Raw genomic sequence first — 18701 nt, 5'->3', positions numbered from 1 at the left:
AGTAAAATTTGTTCGATATAACTTGCATTTATTTATTAAAAAAAACTAAAGTTTGGCAAATTGTTTAAAATTTTTTAATCTTTAAATTTGTGTGCCTTTTATCAGTTATATCACATCAAAAAGTTAATAAGTAACATTTCCCACATGTCTACTTTACATCAGCACAATTTTGGAAACAATTTTTTTTTGTTTGAAGTTAGAAGGGTTAAATGTTGAACAGCGATTTCTCATTTTTCCAACAACTTTATTTATTAATTTATTTTTTATTTTTTAGGGACCACAACAAATTTGAAGTGACTTTGAGGGGTCTGCATGACAAAATACATTTAAAAAAAATGAACCATTCTAAAAACTGCACCATTAGGGTGTTCAAAACAACATTCAACAAGTTTATTAATTGTTCAGTTGCTTCACAAAAACTGAAGCAATGTGGAAGACAAAAAAACAAAAACTTAAATTAACATTTAGCTTGAAAATGGACCACAACATTTGTTGTGCGATTTCTCCCGAGCATGCTGATACCCTGTTTGTTGGTTAAATCTACTGTTTGGCCGCATGGCATGGTTCAGAAGGGAAGGAGCACCTTTTGAACACAAAATTGGCTGGAACTGAGACCAGACGACATGTCATATTTGGAGGGCCCCGATAAACCTAAACAATGGAAACCCCCAAAACTGACCCTATTTTGGAAACCACATCCCTGAAGGATTTTATCCAGGGGTATAGTGAGCATTGAACCCACCGGTACAACACAGAATTTGATAACATTAAGTTACTGTAATGAATATGTCGTAATTAGTGTTGAACCCAAGTGCTCGCTACTCCAGTTTCCATCGGCTACCGAGTATCGCGGGTGCTCGAGTGACATGCTTGAGTCCCTTCCCCGCATGTTTCGAGGCTGTTCGACACACACACAAAAAAAAAAAAAAACACAACACGCAGCGATCTGTGATGCTCAAGTTGTGAACACTTGCACTCAACACTAGCCGTCATATCTGCAATTTTTTTTTTTTTACTTTTGGAAAAACAAAAAAACAAAAGAAAACCCAGTTAAAGGGCGTATTGGCGGTCAATAAGGGGTTAATACTCCATACCCCAGAATTTGAGACTACATGTTATTTTGTTCTGCAAGAGGTGGAAGCATTTTTCTTCATAAGGAAGGTTTCACACATCAGACGTTCAAGGTCTATGTATGGACTGCAATATCCGGACCAGACGCTAGTCTCAAAATACAACAGCCTCATATATGCCTGACAGGAAAAAACAAACAAACAAACAAAAAGTTTGATTTTACTACCACTTACCGGAGGAGGAAGGCAGCAGAGGGGGTAGTGTTGGCCGCTGAACATGACAGAACATGCTGGCAACTGCTGGGTGCTGCACCCTGGGATGTGCTGCCCAGCATGCAAAGGGAAGCCTTGGGTTACGGTTGTAACAGTATATGACAGAGGGACAGGTCCCTGGTGTACCTGGTAAAAAAAAAAAAATACAAAATTATTTCTAAATGAGAACTGGCGAGAATATTGAGCTAGTAAATGGAACCTGCAGGGAAATACACTTCTATATCACCATGCCACCACATAAAGATTATATATAACAAACAATTACCTGCTCATGAAGGTCAACCATGAATGGGGTTTGCTGAGTGGAGTGGGCAGCGGGGTGGAGCATTCGTGGAGGAGTGCTGGTGAGGGCAAAAACTCTGTGTTCATCTACAGGAAAGAAAGTAGCCCGGAAAGAGTTATCATCCTGAATGAGGATACCCTGCTGAGGTCTGTCCCTCCTGCCCCACTGACGCCTCGTTGGAGGGCTAGAACAAAAAAAAAAAATAGAATTTAAAAAAACACCAGTAACATGTAAAAACTCCCAAGAAACGTTAATATCTGAATGGATAAGATAAAATGGATAAGATAAAAAGTAACTTTTCTAGGTTTACTGGAAAAAAAAAAAAAAAGTGGTCATTTTTCTGAAAAGTGAAAATCATTAGCTACTAGTCAGTAAAGCAATTTGTTTCCACTAGGTGGGACAAACTTTAGTATGTTTTGACCGCATGTGCCTAAACCAGTCATTTGTGTCTCGTGCTTAAACCGCCCGCATGTGCCTACACAACTGTGTTCATGCGCCCCGGGGCTACACCGACAATAGTCATTTGTGTCTCGTGCTTTCACCGCCCGCATGTGCCTACATAACGGTGTTCCTGCGCCCCGGGGCTACACCGACAATAGTCATTTGGGTCTCGTGATTACACCGCCCGCATGTGTGTACAACAACTGTGTGCCTGCGCCACGGGGCTTCACCGACAATAGTCATTTGTGTCTTGTGCTTACACCGCCCGCATGTGCCTACATAACTGTGCTCATGCGCCTCGGGGCTACACCGACAATAGTCATTTGGGTCTCATGATTACACCGCCCGCATGTGTGTACAACAACTGTGTGCCTGCGCCCTGGGACTACACCGACAATAGTCATTTGTGTCTCGTGCTTACACCGCCCGCATGTGCCTACATAACTGTGTTCCTGCGCCTCGGGGCTACACCGACAATAGTCATTTGGGTCTCGTGATTACACCGCCCGCATGTGTGTACAACAACTGTGTGCCTGCGCCCTGGGACTACACCGACAATAGTCATTTGTGTCTCGTGCTTACACCGACCACATGTGCCTACACAACTGTGTGCCTGCGCCACGGGGCTACACCGACAATAGTCATTTGTGTCTTGTGCTTACACCGACCGCATGTGTGTACACGACTATGTGCTGCGCCCCACGGCTACACCAGTCATTTGTGTCTTTTGCTTATGGCGACATGTGTGTACAACAAACCGTGTGCCTGCGTCCCAGGGCTACACCAGTCATTTGTGTCTCGTGCTTACACCGACCGCATGTGTGTACACGACTGTGCTGTGCCCCAGGGCTACACAGACAGTCATTTATGTTTCGGTGTTACAACCACCATGACCATAAATTCTAGTTCATTGCACTTATGTCAGCAACAGACCAACAATTTGAAACATTCACCAATTCTGAAGACATTACTAGCACCATGTACTATTACTACTCAACGAAGCAGTACACTTCAGGTGTATGACTGACTATTCACTGGATGGACAAATTCCATTCACTGGATGGACAAATGTCTTTTTTCGGCCTTACTAACTATGTTACTATGGTTCTGTAGAAGGACGTAGATCTGGGGATTTATTATGATGGAATATAGGCTGAACTGGATGGACAAATGTCTTTTTTCGGCCTTACTAATTATGTTACTATGTTACTATGCAACCTTGGTTCACACAAAAAAAAAAAAAAAAATGAGTTGAGGCTCCACCTCATGTATTTACTACAAATAATAGGTGTGAAGGTTGTAAGCTTTACACATTTTGCTACAGAAGCCATAAAGAACTGACAAAGGTAGAAAGCCTAGGATACGTGCGGTGTTAGAAGGTGATACCTTTTCCAGAGCCCCGCAGCTCCTACCTTCGCCTGAGGTGTGCTGGGGTGCTGCAGGATCCAAGGAACCTCCGCTGGTTAATGGGGGCTGAAGGAGGCCACCTATTCACTGCCAGCTCCCATGGTCGCATTTGTGATGTCTGGAAGGCAAAGTGGCAAGCAGGGCTTTTCCAACAAAGGCAACCTCACTGCAGTTTTCCCTTCTGTAAGAAGAATAGAATTATGAATAAAACCTTATAACCCAACATCAGCATCACAGGGAGTGTCAGTGATCACGAGAATCATCAGGTAGAAAATGCACTCTTAATCCACACAGATCTCAGAAATCTGCTTTACTTAGTGTAATCCATCATGGCACGGCTCGTAGACCTTAACAAGCAATGAATGGATGGTGTAGTCAGGCCATGAGGAGATATTGCCTAGGGAAGTAGCAAAGTGTTTCTGAAACATTTTAGAATTTATGTACAATTTCAAAGTAAGAACAGTCCAGACAGAATAATGTGAGGGGAGCTCAAAGGGATCCGTGAAAACACTGCACACTACACGTACTGGAAACACGGACATGTGTAGGAGGCCTCAGACGACTGGCTGCAGCAGAAGCCTCCCTACTGTGCTCACATTTCAGCAGGGCAAAAGATTGCCAAGTCCTGCCCCTCGGGGGCCAGGCGTAGCTTTAGGCCAAAAACGGAACTGTGAGGGCGACCATATTGCTGTTCACCCATTTCTAGGTTTCGTGTTCCTTATTAGTGCCGCTTACTACCCTTATAGTCCCATAACCCCAAGATTCTTCTACTACACTATACCCGAGGCGACAACTTTTCTTGTATATTACTGATATGTGAATGAAGCGACCTGACCAATATGGGACCGTGTCAAACTTGAGGCACGATATTTTCCCAATGAAAACGGCAGACACTGGCGTTTTCATCAATCTCGGTCACAGCACCCACTGACCTTGTGCTAGTCATTGCCGAGTCCTGGGCAGTGAGCATGCCTCTTTTTAGAATAGCATTTAGAACTAGGATCTGTCATATAAACAGACCCCAACGGTGCCAGGGGAGCCTTACTGCCTTATAATGCCAGCTGTCAGGTCTCACCAAGTTGGTGGTTTTTTCTCCTCAAAACAAAAAAAAAAAAATGCATGAAACTGTCAATTATAGGAAAAGCATTACAGCTGGGGAAACAACTCACTTATCTGATTTAGATAAGCCAATCAATGTGACAAATCAGACTAACTGCATCAATTAAACCTGTGTACTCACAATCTGATGCATTCTTTACTACCTATTGGACAATGGCAGGTGTGATACAGGATGGGAAATGGGGGACAAGGAGTTCCATCTCCTATTGTGCTGGCAGAATGCAGACTAAAGGTACCTTCACACATAACGATCTTGTTAACGATATCGTTGCTATTTGTGACGTAGCAACGATATCGTTAATGAAATCGTTATGTGTGACAGCGACCAACGATCAGGCCCCTGCTGGGAGATCGTTGGTCGCTGAATAAAGTCCACAACTTTATTTCGTCGCTGGACTCCTGCTGACATCGCTGGATCGGCGTGTGTGACACCGATCCAGCGATGTCTTCACTGGTAACCAGGGTAAACATCGGGTAACTAAGCGCAGGGCCGCGCTTAGTAACCCGATGTTTACCCTGGTTACCATCCTAAAAGTAAAAAAAAACAAACACTAGATACTTACCTACAGCCGTCTGTCCTCCAGCGCTGTGCTCTGCACTCCTCCTGTACTGGCTGTGAGCCGGAAAGCAGAGTGGTGACGTCACCGCTCTGCTTTCCGGCTCACAGCCAGTACAGGAGGAGTGCAGAGAAGCAGAGCGCAGCGCTGGAGGACAGACGGCTGTAGGTAAGTATCTAGTGTTTGTTTTTTTTTACTTTTAGCATGGTAACCAGGGTAAACATTGGGTTACTAAGCGCGGCCCTGCGCTTAGTTACCCGATGTTTACCCTGGTTACCGGCATCGTTGGTCGCTGGAGAGCGGTCTGTGTGACAGCTCTCCAGCGACCAAACAGCGACGCTGCAGCGATCCGGATCGTTGTCGGTATCGCTGCAGCGTCGCTTAATGTGAAGGGGCCATAAGAGGAGCTGCCCACTAAAAGTGGATGGCAAGTCTCAAGACATGAGAATTGTGACATTTGGACATCTACCCTCTCCTAGTGTTTAATCACCCATCCCCAGACTGTGAGCCCTCGCGGGCAGGGTCCTCCCTCCTTATGTACCTGTGTGCCTTGTTATCTGCTCATGTTAAATGTATTTGTCTATATTTGCCCCGTATTCACATGTAAAGCGCCATGGAATAAATGGCGCTATAAAAATGTATAATAATAATATTTGACTGGTATGTGCAACAAGCACTTTTAAGTTGTTGTGGGGGGTTAAGGACAAGTACCATGCCTTTCTACTGGTATTCTTAATATTGTCACTTTGGCTAATGAGCCATAATCCTCACAGCATTAAATAACACATTATACAGAAATATACTGCCTCTGTGTAGAAAGGCTCGAGCCCTTCCAGCTCTAGGAAAAACAAAACCTATAAGGCTGTGTGCACACGATGCAGATTTGGTGCAGAAAAATCTGCTGCAGTTCTGCACTAAATCTGCATCTCCTGGCAGAATCTGCAGGTGCGTTTTTTATGCGTTTTTTGAGTACAAATCTGCACAAAAAACGCATCAAAAACGCACCTGCAGATTTCTATTATGGAGGGGTGCAGAAACGCTGACAGGCACTTCTTTGAAATCTGCAGCGTTTCTGCGCAGATTTTTCTGCACCATGTGCACAACTTTTTTTTTCACATTGATTTACATTGTACTGTGATCACAGTGCAGTTCTGCAGCAGAAAAATCTGCTGCAGTTCTGCACTAAATCTGCATCATGTGCACATACCCTAAAAGGCAATAGTGACTACACTGTTTGGTGGCTTTTTGTTGATGTAATTTCCAGCCATTATTATTAGGATCCAGGCAGCACACTAACATTTAATTTAAGTCATACATAAAAGTCCAATGCTCTGGGCGAACCCCACCCCCTCCCCCGCACAGAACCCAGCGCCGGATGTATGGATTCCAATGCCTGAAAACCACACAACCGCCGCATGGATCTCAGGGCCGGACAACCACACAACCGCCGCATGGATCCCATGGCCGGACAGCCACACAACCGCCGCATGGATCTCAGGGCCGGCCAACCACACAACCGCCGCATGGATCTCAGGGCCGGACAACCACACAACCGCCGCATGGATCCCAGGGCCAGACAACCACCGCATGGATCCCAGGGCCGGACAGCCACACAACCGCCGCATGGATCTCAGGGCCGGCCAACCACACAACCGCCGCATGGATCTCAGGGCCGGACAACCACACAACCGCCACATGGATCTCAGGGCCGGACAGCCACACAACCGCCGCATGGATCCCAGGGCCGGACAACCACACAACCGCCGCATGGATCCCAGGGCCAGACAACCACACAACCGCCACATGGATCCCAGGGCCAGACAACCACACAACCGCCACATGGATCCCAGGGCCGGACAACCACACAACCGCCGCATGGATCTCAGGGCCGGACAACCACACAACCGCCACATGGATCTCAGGGCCACAGCCACACAACCGCCACATGGATCTCAGGGCCACAGCCACACAACCGCCACATGGATCTCAGGGCCACAGCCACACAACCGCCGCATGGATCCCAGGGCCGGACAACCACACAACCGCCGCATGGATCTCAGGGCCGGACAACCACACAACCGCCGCATGGATCTCAGGGCCACAGCCACACAACCGTCACATGGATCTCAGGGCCACAGCCACACAACCGCCACATGGATCTCAGGGCCACAGCCACACAACCGCCACATGGATCCCAGGGCCGGACAACCACACAACCGCCGCATGGATCTCAGGGCCGGACAACCACACAACCGCCACATGGATCCCAGGGCCGGACAACCACACAACCGCCACATGGATCCCAGGGCTGGACAGCCACACAACCGCCGCATGGATCTCAGGGCCACAGCCACACAACCGCCGCATGGATCCCAGGGCCACAGCCACACAACCGCCGCATGGATCTCAGGGCCACAGCCACACAACCGCCACATGGATCTCAGGGCCACAGCCACACAACCGCCACATGGATCCCAGGGCTGGACAGCCACACAACCGTCACATGGATCTCAGGGCCACAGCCACACAACCGCCACATGGATCTCAGGGCCACAGCCACACAACCGCCGCATGGATCCCAGGGCCGGACAACCACACAACCGTCACATGGATCTCAGGGCCACAGCCACACAACCGCCACATGGATCTCAGGGCCACAGCCACACAACCGCCACATGGATCCCAGGGCCGGACAACCACACAACCGCCGCATGGATCTCAGGGCCGGACAACCACACAACCGCCACATGGATCCCAGGGCCGGACAACCACACAACCGCCACATGGATCCCAGGGCTGGACAGCCACACAACCGCCGCATGGATCTCAGGGCCACAGCCACACAACCGCCGCATGGATCTCAGGGCCACAGCCACACAACCGCCGCATGGATCCCAGGGCCGGACAGCCACACAACCGCCACATGGATCTCAGGGCCGGACAGCCACACAACCGCCGCATGGATCCCAGGGCCGGACAGCCACACAACCGCCACATGGATCCCAGGGCCGGACAGCCACACAACCGCCGCATGGATCCCAGGGCCGGACAGCCACACAACCGCCGCATGGATCTCAGGGCCACAGCCACACAACCGCCACATGGATCCCAGGGCCGGACAGCCACACAACCGCCACATGGATCCCAGGGCCGGACAGCCACACAACCGCCACATGGATCCCAGGGCCGGACAGCCACACAACCGCCACATGGATCCCAGGGCCGGACAACTACCAACCAGTCCTCATGTAGATCCCAGCACCCAGGTGTAGATCTGATAAATATCTGGGGAGGGGGGACCACAATGCTAGAGATAATGTTAGCTGCTGGTGGCGCCCCGATAGGTGCCCGGGCTGCGGGGAGCTGTGGCTTTAAGAGCAGCTCCAGCCTCACCATGTGCTCCGCTGGAAACAACAAAGGAAGGGAGGCGTGCAGCAGCGCCCGCTCAGGCCCCGTCTCCGGCACTCACCCGTCCGAGAACAATAACAAGCGCAGTGTGCTCAGCACGTGTGCCCGCCGGCGGGTCACCGGGAGCAGCCGCGCTCCACACGTGACCCCGGTGACCAGTATTTACATGGCGGGGGGAGGAGCCGGGCGCTCACAACATCCTGCCTGCTGCGCCTATGTACATACCAAGCGCTGCTCTTTGTCGGTAACGTACCCGGTGCCTCAGCGTCTGTCCCTGCAAGCCGGGTTCACGGGAGGTCAGAGGCGGCCACCCATCCCCGGATACTGGAGGAACGCACTGCACGGGCACCAGCAGCACGTACCCGGGCCCTGTCCCTTTAAGACACAACGTCCTGCTCCCTTATTCACACCACTGGGGGCGAGTACGTGACGTGACCGCGCTCGGCCAGACGTCAGTCTCCGCCCCCTGCCAAAGTAGTGACGAATACTGGCGTAACCCCGCCCTTACACGTCACCAGACACGCCCACAACACAGCGGCTACTGTACAACTGACTGACCGGGAGCTCGGGTTTCTCCCAGCGCTGTTGCCAGTAGCAACCAGGCAGAGCTCTCCTCTCATGCCTGCCTGCTGCCAGTGTGCGGGGTGAGACTTGTGCAGAGCGGCCGGCAGGAGGCAGCGCCATGTGCGCACACAGGGAGGACAAAGCTCCCCGAACACGTCACATACGGGCAGCCTATATGACATAGCCCTGCCATGCCAGCCTGGGGGGAGATGGACTATGCACAGCACAGGTCAAACAGAGCACTTAAACCTAAAAAAAATGAAAAACCGGGTAGAAAAAAAAAACAAAAACATTTCTTTACAACAGTGTTGAATTCTTGTGAAAAAAAAAAGAACCTAAAAAAACCCCCAAACCAAGATCCGATCCCAATGTGTAATAGTAAAAACGTTAGCAAATACCTCAAATTAGAAACGTAGGATAGTTTTTCTGATTAGCCAGGTCTCTTTCTTCAGGTGTAGGCATTGCAGGACCTTAGGCATCCATGGTTACCACTAGCAACTGGATGCTCTATCACTGGTCGGAACCATCGATACCAGGACAACTATAGCACATTTCTATCTGTAGGTATGATTACACCTGCTACAGATTGGGATAGGATCTTGGAGATGGGATGCCCCTTTACAGGGGTTCAACACTACTAGGATAGCCCCTTCTTAAAACTAAATGTTCAGCCCCCATAAAATAATAAAGCCTATACTCGTCTCCTGTGCCTGCGCTGTTCCCAGGGTCAACACTCGCCTTATTGTTAGCAGCGCTGAACATTTCGTCCTAGAAGTGGACAACCCCTTTAAAAAAATCCACACACACAAAATGCCCTGTTGGTAGTGTGCAGTATTTCCCACTGACTAGCAGCTGACATCTGGCTTTGGAGTGGAAGCAGCAGCAAAAATGACATGAAAAACAACAACAACTAAACAGACAGCATTTTTATAAGTTACACCATTGGCTAAACCACAGTACTGAAGCTTCGCTAATAGGGGTAAGCAGGCGCCAGACCCCTCAACTTAGGGAAAGCGACAAAACGGAGGTGCGCTGAAACCTAACCAAAGGGACCACTGCTATCTGGTAAGGTGCACACCTCGTTCCCATGAACAAAGGACATTGTAATTAACAGATCTTGGAATAATAATACATTCCCACAATTGGATGTTTAATAAAACTGTTCCTGTGCTGAGATAATCTTATAAATGTGCCCCTGCTGTGTACTGTGTAATGGCCGTGTCTGACCGTGCAGGTCTGATCATAACACAGCTCCTGGGCAGAGGAGGACGTAAGAGGACAGAGACAGGATCATAGCTGACTATGTAAGGCCGCAGGAATACCAGACTAGAAAAATTCAATCCAAATTTTTATCCAGAAAAATTGGATGATTTTTCCTCACTTGTCCTCTTTTACACGACCATTTACAGTTTCCCATGCAATAGAATTGTAATGTATCTGTAAAAATCAGATACTATACCAATGGTCTCCGCATGACATCTATAATAATAATAATAATAATAATAAATGATAATAATAAGTCTTTATTTTTATATAGCGCTAACATTTTCCGCAGCACTTTACAGTTTTTGCACACACTGTCCCCAATGGGGCTCACAATCTAAATCTCCTATCAGTATGTCTTTGGAATGTGGGAGGAAACCGGAGAACCTGGAGAAACCCCACACAACCACGGAGAGAACATACAAACTCCAGGCAGATGTTGTCCTCAGTGGGTTTAGAACCCAGGACTCCAGCGCTGCAAGGCTGCAGTACTAACCACTGAGCCACCGTGCTGACATCTGATCTTTTTCTCACACTATCGATTTTGGAATCAAATCCATGCTGCAATTTTTTTCTCGTGTCAAATACAGCGGAGAAAAAAACAAAAATATGCAGAGCTAGATCACCTCGCCAAACGCCGCTGGTCGGAATGCCTCACCAAATGCCGCTGGCCAGAGCGCCTCGCCGAATATCGCTGGTTGGAGCGCCTCGCCAAACGCCACTGGCCGGAGCGCCTCGCCGAATATCGCTGGTTGGAGCGCCTCGCCATACGCCACTGGCCGGAGCGCATTCCATTTTTTATTAGGCTGGCGTCACACTACCGTGTTTTACGGACGTATGAGAGGTGCAGAAAATACGGATTGCATACGGTACAATGATTCTCTATGGCCCAGCTCCTATTAGCCGTATTTTACTGATCCGTATTATATGGTGTTCTACGGCCGTAGAAAATTGCAGCATGCTGCGTTTGTCACCGTATTTCGCAAAAAAATACACCAATGAAAGTCTATGGGGGCGAGAAAAATACGGATTACACATGGACCAACAGTGTGACTTGCGAGAAATACGCAAATCCAGGAAAAAGATGTGCACACTGTCACTGGGCTGGTGCAGGCATGAACAAAATAGTCCAAGTATAGGAAAAATCAGCCGCACTCAAATGGTTGAAAGTTCAGCAAACTGTGTAGTTTCTTTATTAACATATACAATAAACATCACCAGGTGCTTTTTTTAGGAGGTAAATGGGTGGCGGACTATTCAATTCGGGTAACGTTTCGACCCCAGCGGGTCTTTATCAAAACATCACTTATGCCAAAGAGGTAGGGGGGAGAAGACATCACCCACCAGGCGGACGCGCTTCCACACAACTCCACCAGAGCTGCCCTATGGGAACTCGGCTCTTTCTCCTCTCCTCTACCTCTTTGGCATAAGTGAGGTTTTGATAAAGACCCGCTAGGGTCGAAACGTTACCCGAATTGAATAGTCCGCCACCCATTTACCTCCTAAAAAAGCACCTGGTGATGTTTATTGTTTGTGTTAATAAAGAAACTACACAGTTTGCTGAACTTTCAACCATTTGAGTGCGGCTGATTTTTCCTATACTTGCGAGATATACGCAGCGGTGTTCTATAGAAAAGCCGGCAATTCAGTGCGGTGTACAGTAAAAATCACACTGACAGGTTAAAATAATTAGAATAAATGTCTACACATAGTATAGGGGTATATATATTTTAACCCCTTAATCCCATATGATGTACTATCCCGTCGAGGTGCCCTGGGACTTAATTCCCAGTGACGGAATAGTACGTCATATGCGATCGGCCTCGCTCACGGGGGGAGCACGGCCGGGTGTCAGCTGCCTATCGCAGCTGACATCCGGCACTATGTGCCAGGAGCGGTCACGGACCACCCCCGGCACACCGCGATTAAACATGGTCGCGATGTGCCGGCGGTATAGGGAAGCATCCCGCAGGGAGGGGGCTCCCTGCGGGCTTCCCTGAGACCCCCGCAGCAACGCAATGTGATCGCGTTGCTGTGAGGGTCTCCTTACCTCCCTCCGTGCTGCAGGCCCAGATCCAAAATGGCCGGGTCCTGCAGGGAGGGAGGTGGCTTACCAAGTGCCTGCTCAGAGCAGGCGCTTGGTAAGCCTGCAGTGCTCTAAGTCAGATCACTGATCTGACAGAGTGCTGTGCAAACGTGTAGCGTGTAGAGCCAGAGACGTCCCCTAACCTACGCGTTTCGATGAAGAAGTGCGTGACACTTCGAAATGCGTAGGTTAGGATTGACCCTACTGAGCCCCCGTAGGCCAAGTGACGTCACTCACTGCTCGGCGGTGTCGGCCATCTTCCGTGTGTATCCAGGGACGCCTCCGGCCGGGACGTCTCTGGCTCTACACGCTACCCAAGCAGTCCTCGCCTGCTATACCCGCAGCCACCACCAACGGCTGCTGCTGACACCTGCGCATCCACCTTCTACAAGAACGTGACTTCTCTCCGATGCAGCGGACTTTTAGGAGCGCAGGTTCGGCATCTGGGTCTGAAGCTAACAGCTCACCAGTGCATCGACATCTACACAGCTACACCAAGTAAGGTATTGATCATTAGCAGTTGCTACTAATGGGTGCGATCTAATACATATAAGTATAGAGCCTAAGTAGTCACCTGTTTAGTTAGTAGCAACTGCCGCACAGGAACTTTAGCAGTTCCTATATGATATAACAGTATCCTGCACGTTCATCAGCTTTAGCCACTTGTAGCGCGGTATTCCCATTGTTGTATATTGGTTCTTTTTGGTTCTTTCTGTCGGATTGGGCACATTATCCGCTAGGGATACCAGCGGCACTTGTGGAGCCTACACATATAGTTTTAGCGCCAGTGTATTTTATTGTTCAGGGTTTATGAAAAAAGTTAAATTTTCATTTTTATTTAAACATTCCAAAAATTCCTGTAAAACACCTGGAGGGTTAATAAACTTCTTGAATGTGGTTTTGAGCACCTTGAGGGGTGCAGTTTTTAGAATGGTGTCACACTTGGTTATTTCCTATCATATAGACCCCTCAAAATGACTTCAAATGTCATGTAGTCCCTAAAAAATATTGGTGTTGTAAAAATGAGAAATTGCTGGCCAACTTTTAACCCCTATAACTCCCTAACAAAAAAAAATTTTGGTTCCAAAATTGTGCTGATGTAAAGTAGACATGTGGGAAATGTTACTTATTAATTATTTTGTGTGACATATCTCTGTGATTTAAGGGCATAAAAATTCAAAGTTGGAAAATTGCAAAATTTTCAAAATTTTCGCCAAATTTTTATTTTTTTCACAAATAAACGCACATTATATCGAAGAAATTTTACAACTATCATGAAGTACAATATATCACGAGAAAACAGTGTCAGAATCGCCAAGATCCGTTGAAGCGTTTCAGAGTTATAACCTCATAATGGGACAGTGGTCAGAATTGTAAAAATTGGCCCGCTCATTAACGTGCAAACCACCCTCGGGGCTTAAGGGGTTAATATTTCATACAGCGCTAGATAGGAAAAGCCGGCAATTGAATTACCGGCTTTTCTGCTATCTCCTTCTCAAACCCGACATGATATGAGACATGGTTTCCATACAGTAAACCATCTCATATCCCTTCTTTTATTACATATTCCTCTTTAGTAATGCAAGAAGTGTCTTGGTGTAAAATTTGGGGGCTCTAGCTATTAAATTAAAGGGTTAAATTGCGGAAAAAACTAGCGTGGGCTCCCGCACAATTTTCTCTGTCAGAGTGGGAAAGCCAGTGACTGAGGGCAGATATTAATAGCCTGGAGAGGGTCCATGGGAACTTTTCAGAATATTTTCCCATGCTCGAGTTCATATGAGTTCATCCAGCAGAGGGTGCATCACCGCAACTCGAGGTAACTACAGTACATTCCCCTGCATTCCATTCATTCACCAAGTTTCATAGTCAGGAGAACAGCTGCATTAGCAGAGCTCCTGGGTGTAAAACCCCAATCACACTTTCCCCTGTCCCCAAAATCCGCTGCCTCGGAGTAACCCTTGACTCTGCCCTGTCCTTCAAACTGCACATCCAAGCTCTCGCCACCTTTTGTCGCCTCCAGCTCAAAAATATTTCCAGAATCCGTCCTATCCTCAACCCTCACTTTACCAAAATGCTCGTGCATGCCCTAATCATCTCCCACCTCGACTACCGCAACATCCTCCTATGTGGCCTACCTTCTAACACTCTCGCACCCCTCCAGTCCATTCTTAACTCTGCTGCCCGACTAATTAATATCTCTCCTCGCTACACTCCTGCTTCACCTCTTTGCAAATCCCTTCACTGGCTCCCAGGTACGGACTGGGGCTGAAATTCAGCCCTGGCATTTGAAATCACACAGGCTCATGTTGTCCCTGTCCCCATGAACCAGATGGGATATATTACTAATATTACCCTGAATGGAGGAAAGGATGATTTTCTACAACACCAGTATGTCTAATGTTACCCGTGGCCTGCTGAGGTAAGTGACGGAAACTTTGTGCTCCATCACAACTCTTAACAGTATGGGTGTCTTGAGAACACCGATTCTTTAACCCCTTCATGACCCAGCCTATTTTGACCTTAAAGACCTTGCCGTTTTTTGCAATTCTGACCAGTGTCCCTTTATGAGGTAATAACTCAGGAACGCTTCAACGGATCCTAGCGGTTCTGAGATTGTTTTTTCGTGACATATTGGGCTTCATGTTAGTGGTAAATTTAGGTCAATAAATTCTGCATTTATTTGTGATAAACACGGAAATTTGGAGAAAATTTTGAAAATTTCGCAATTTTCACATTTTGAATTTTTATTCTGTTAAACCAGAGAGATATGTGACACAAAATAGTTAATAAATAACATTTCCCACATGTTTACTTTACATCAGCACAATTTTGGAAACAAAATTTTTTTTTGTTAGGAAGTTATAAGGGTTAAAATTCGACCAGCGATTTGTCATTTTTACAACGAAATTTACAAAACCATTTTTTTTAGGGACCACCTCACATTTGAAGTCAGTTTGAGGGGTCTATATGGCTGAAAATACCCAAAAGTGACACCATTCTAAAAACTGCACCCCTCAAGGTACTCAAAACCACATTCAAGAAGTTTATTAACCCTTCAGGTGCTTCACAGCAGCAGAAGCAACATGGAAGGAAAAAATGAACATTTAACTTTTTAGTCACAAAAATTATCTTTTAGCAACAATTTTTTTATTTTCCCAATGGTAAAAGGAGAAACTGAACCACGAAAGTTGTTGTCCAATTTGTCTTGAGTACGCTGATACCTCATATGTGGGGGTAAACCACTGTTTTGGCGCACGGCAGGGCTTGGAAGGGAAGGAGCGCCATTTGACTTTTTGAATCAAAAATTGGCTCCACTCTTTAGCGGACACCATGTCACGTTTGGAGAGCCCCCGTGTGCCTAAAAATTGGAGCTCCCCCACAAGTGACCCCATTTTGGAAACTAGACGCCCCAAGGAACTTATCTAGATGCATAGTGAGCACTTTAAACCCCCAGGTGCTTCACAAATTGATCCGTAAAAATGAAAAAGTACTTTTTTTTCACAAAAAAATTCTTTTAGCCTCAATTTTTTCATTTTCACATGGGCAACAGGATAAAATGGATCCTAAAATGTGTTGGGCAATTTCTCCTGAGTACACCAATACCTCACATGTGGAGGTAAACCACTGTTTGGGCACATGGTAAGGCTCGGAAGGGAAGGAGCGCCATTTGACTTTTTGAATGAAAAATTATTTCCATCGTTAGCGGACACCATGTCGCGTTTGGATAGCTCCTGTGTGCCTAAACATTGGCGCTTCCCCACAAGTGACCCCATTTTGGAAACTAGACCCCCCAAGGAACTAATTTAGATGCCTAGTGAGCACTTTAAACCCTCAGGTGCTTCACAAATTGATCTGTAAAAATGAAAAAGTAATTTTTTTTCACAAAAAAATTCTTTTCGCCTCAATTTTTTCATTTTCACATGGGCAGTAGGATAAAATGGATCATAAAATTTGTTGGGCAATTTCTCCCGAGTACGCCGATACCTCATATGTGGGGGTAAACCACTGTTTGGGCACTCGGCAGGGCTCGGAAGAGAAGGCGCGCCATTTGACTTTTTGAATGGAAAATTAGCTCCAATTGTTAGCGGACACCATGTCGCGTTTGGAGAGCCCCTGTGTGCCTAAACATTGGAGCTCCCGCACAAGTGACCCCATTTTGGAAACTAGACCCCCCAAGGAACTTATCTAGATGCATATTGAGCACTTTAAACCCCCAGGTGCTTCACAGAAGTTTATAACGCAGAGCCATGAAAATAAAAAATAATTTTTCTTTCCTCAAAAATGATTTTTTAGCCTGGAATTTCCTATTTTGCCAAGGATAATAGGAGAAATTGGACCCCAAATATTGTTGTCCAGTTTGTCCTGAGTACGCTGATACCCCATATGTGGGGGTAAACCACTGTTTGGGCGCACGGCAGGGCTCGGAAGGGATGGCACGCCATTTGGCTTTTTAAATGGAAAATTAGCTCCAATCATTAGCGGACACCATGTCACGTTTGGAGAGCCCCTGTGTGCCTAAACATTGGAGATCCCCCAGAAATGACACCATTTTAGAAACTAGACCCCCAAAGGAACTAATCTAGATGTGAGGTGAGGACTTTGAACCCCCAAGTGCTTCACAGAAGTTTATAACGCAGAGCCATGAAAATAAAAAAAAAATTATTTTCTCAAAAATGATCTTTTAGCCTGCAATTTTTTATTTTCCCAAGGGTAACAGGAGAAATTTGACCCCAAAAGTTGTTGTCCAGTTTCTCCTGAGTACGCTGATACCCCATATGTGGGGGTAAATCACTGTTTGGGCACATGCCGGGGCTCGGAAGTGAAGTAGTGACGTTTTGAAATGCAGACTTTGATGGAATGCTCTGTGGGCGTCACGTTGCGTTTGCAGAGCCCCTGATGTGGCTTAACAGTAGAAACCCCCCACAAGTGACCCCATTTTGGAAACTAGACCCCCAAAGGAACTTATCTAGATGTGTGGTGAGCACTTTGAACCCCCAAGTGCTTCATAGAAGTTTATAATGCAGAGCCGTGAAAATAATAAATACGTTTTCTTTCCTCAAAAATAATTATTTAGCCCAGAATTTTTTAATTTTCCCAAGGGTAACAGGAGAAATTTGACCCCAATATTTGTTGTCCAGTTTCTCCTGAGTACGGTGATACCCCATATGTGGGGGTAAACTACTGTTTGGGCACATGCCGGGGCTTGGAATTGAAGTAGTGACGTTTTGAAATGCAGACTTTGATGGAATGCTCTGCGGGCGTCACGTTGCGTTTGCAGAGCCCCTGATGTGCCTAAACAGTAGAAACCCCCCACAAGTGACCCCATTTTGGAAACTAGACCCTGAAAGGAACTTATCTAGATGTGTGGTGAGCACTTTGAACCCCCAAGTGCTTCATAGAAGTTTATAATGCAGAGCCGTGAAAATAATAAATACGTTTTCTTTCCTCAAAAATAATTATTTAGCCCAGAATTTTTTATTTTCCCAAGGGTTACAGGAGAAATTGGACCCCAAAAGTTGTTGTCCAGTTTCTCCTGAGTACGCTGATACCCCATATGTGGGGGTAAACCACTGTTTGGGCACACGTCGGGGCTCAGAAGGGAAGTAGTGACTTTTGAAATGCAGACTTTGATGGAATGGTCTGCGGGTGTCACGTTGCGTTTGCAGAGCCCCTGGTGTGCCTAAACAGTAGAAACCCCCCACAAGTGACCCCATTTTAGAAACTAGACCCCCCAAGGAACTTATCTAGATATGTGGTGAGCACTTTGAACCCCCAAGTGCTTCACAGACGTTTACAACGCAGAGCCGTGAAAATAAAAAATCATTTTTCTTTCCTCAAAAATTATGTTTTAGCAAGCATTTTTTTAGATTCACAAGGGTAACAGGAGAAATTGGACCCCAGTAATTGTTGCGCAGTTTGTCCTGAGTATGCTGGTACCCCATATGTGGGGGTAAACCACTGTTTGGGCACACGTCAGGGCTCGGAAGTGAGGGAGCACCATTTGACTTTTTGAATACGAGATTGGCTGGAATCAATGGTGGCGCCATGTTGCGTTTGGAGACCCCTGATGTGCCTAAACAGTGGTAACCCCTCAATTCTACCTCCAACACTAACCCCAACACACTCCTAACCCTAATCCCAACTGTAGCCATAATCCTAATCACAACCCTAACCCCAACACACCCCTAACCACAACACTAACCCCAACACACCCCTAACCACAACCCTAA

The 18701-nt window shown here is 47.0% G+C and overlaps 1 protein-coding gene across 11 annotated transcripts in view; it reads right to left on the bottom strand.

The window, feature by feature from the left end:
• The window catches only part of RNF44 (ring finger protein 44), a 71502-nt gene that overhangs the window by 33066 nt on the left and 19735 nt on the right, over nucleotides 1–18701 (bottom strand). For 2 of the 11 annotated variants that reach the window (XM_069764193.1, XM_069764195.1), the window contains exons 2-4: nucleotides 3480–3655; nucleotides 1609–1810; nucleotides 1305–1469 (exon numbers count right to left, since the gene is read on the bottom strand). In XM_069764193.1, coding sequence (XP_069620294.1) covers nucleotides 1305–1469; nucleotides 1609–1810; nucleotides 3480–3583 — 471 coding nt within the window. In that variant the 5' untranslated portion in view covers nucleotides 3584–3655. Of the gene's footprint in view, nucleotides 1–1304; nucleotides 1470–1608; nucleotides 1811–3453; nucleotides 3656–8619; nucleotides 8711–8783; nucleotides 8973–18701 lie in introns of those variants that run through there. The other 9 variants (XM_069764199.1, XM_069764201.1, XM_069764202.1 and 6 more) reach the window with 8 other exon arrangements.

The sequence above is a fragment of the Ranitomeya imitator genome, chromosome 4 (genome assembly GCF_032444005.1).
Source record: "Ranitomeya imitator isolate aRanImi1 chromosome 4, aRanImi1.pri, whole genome shotgun sequence".
NCBI classification, from domain to species: Eukaryota; Metazoa; Chordata; class Amphibia; order Anura; family Dendrobatidae; genus Ranitomeya; species Ranitomeya imitator.
The sequence above is the reverse complement of the archived record's forward strand: the minus strand, read 5'-3'. Positions and strand labels throughout refer to the sequence as shown.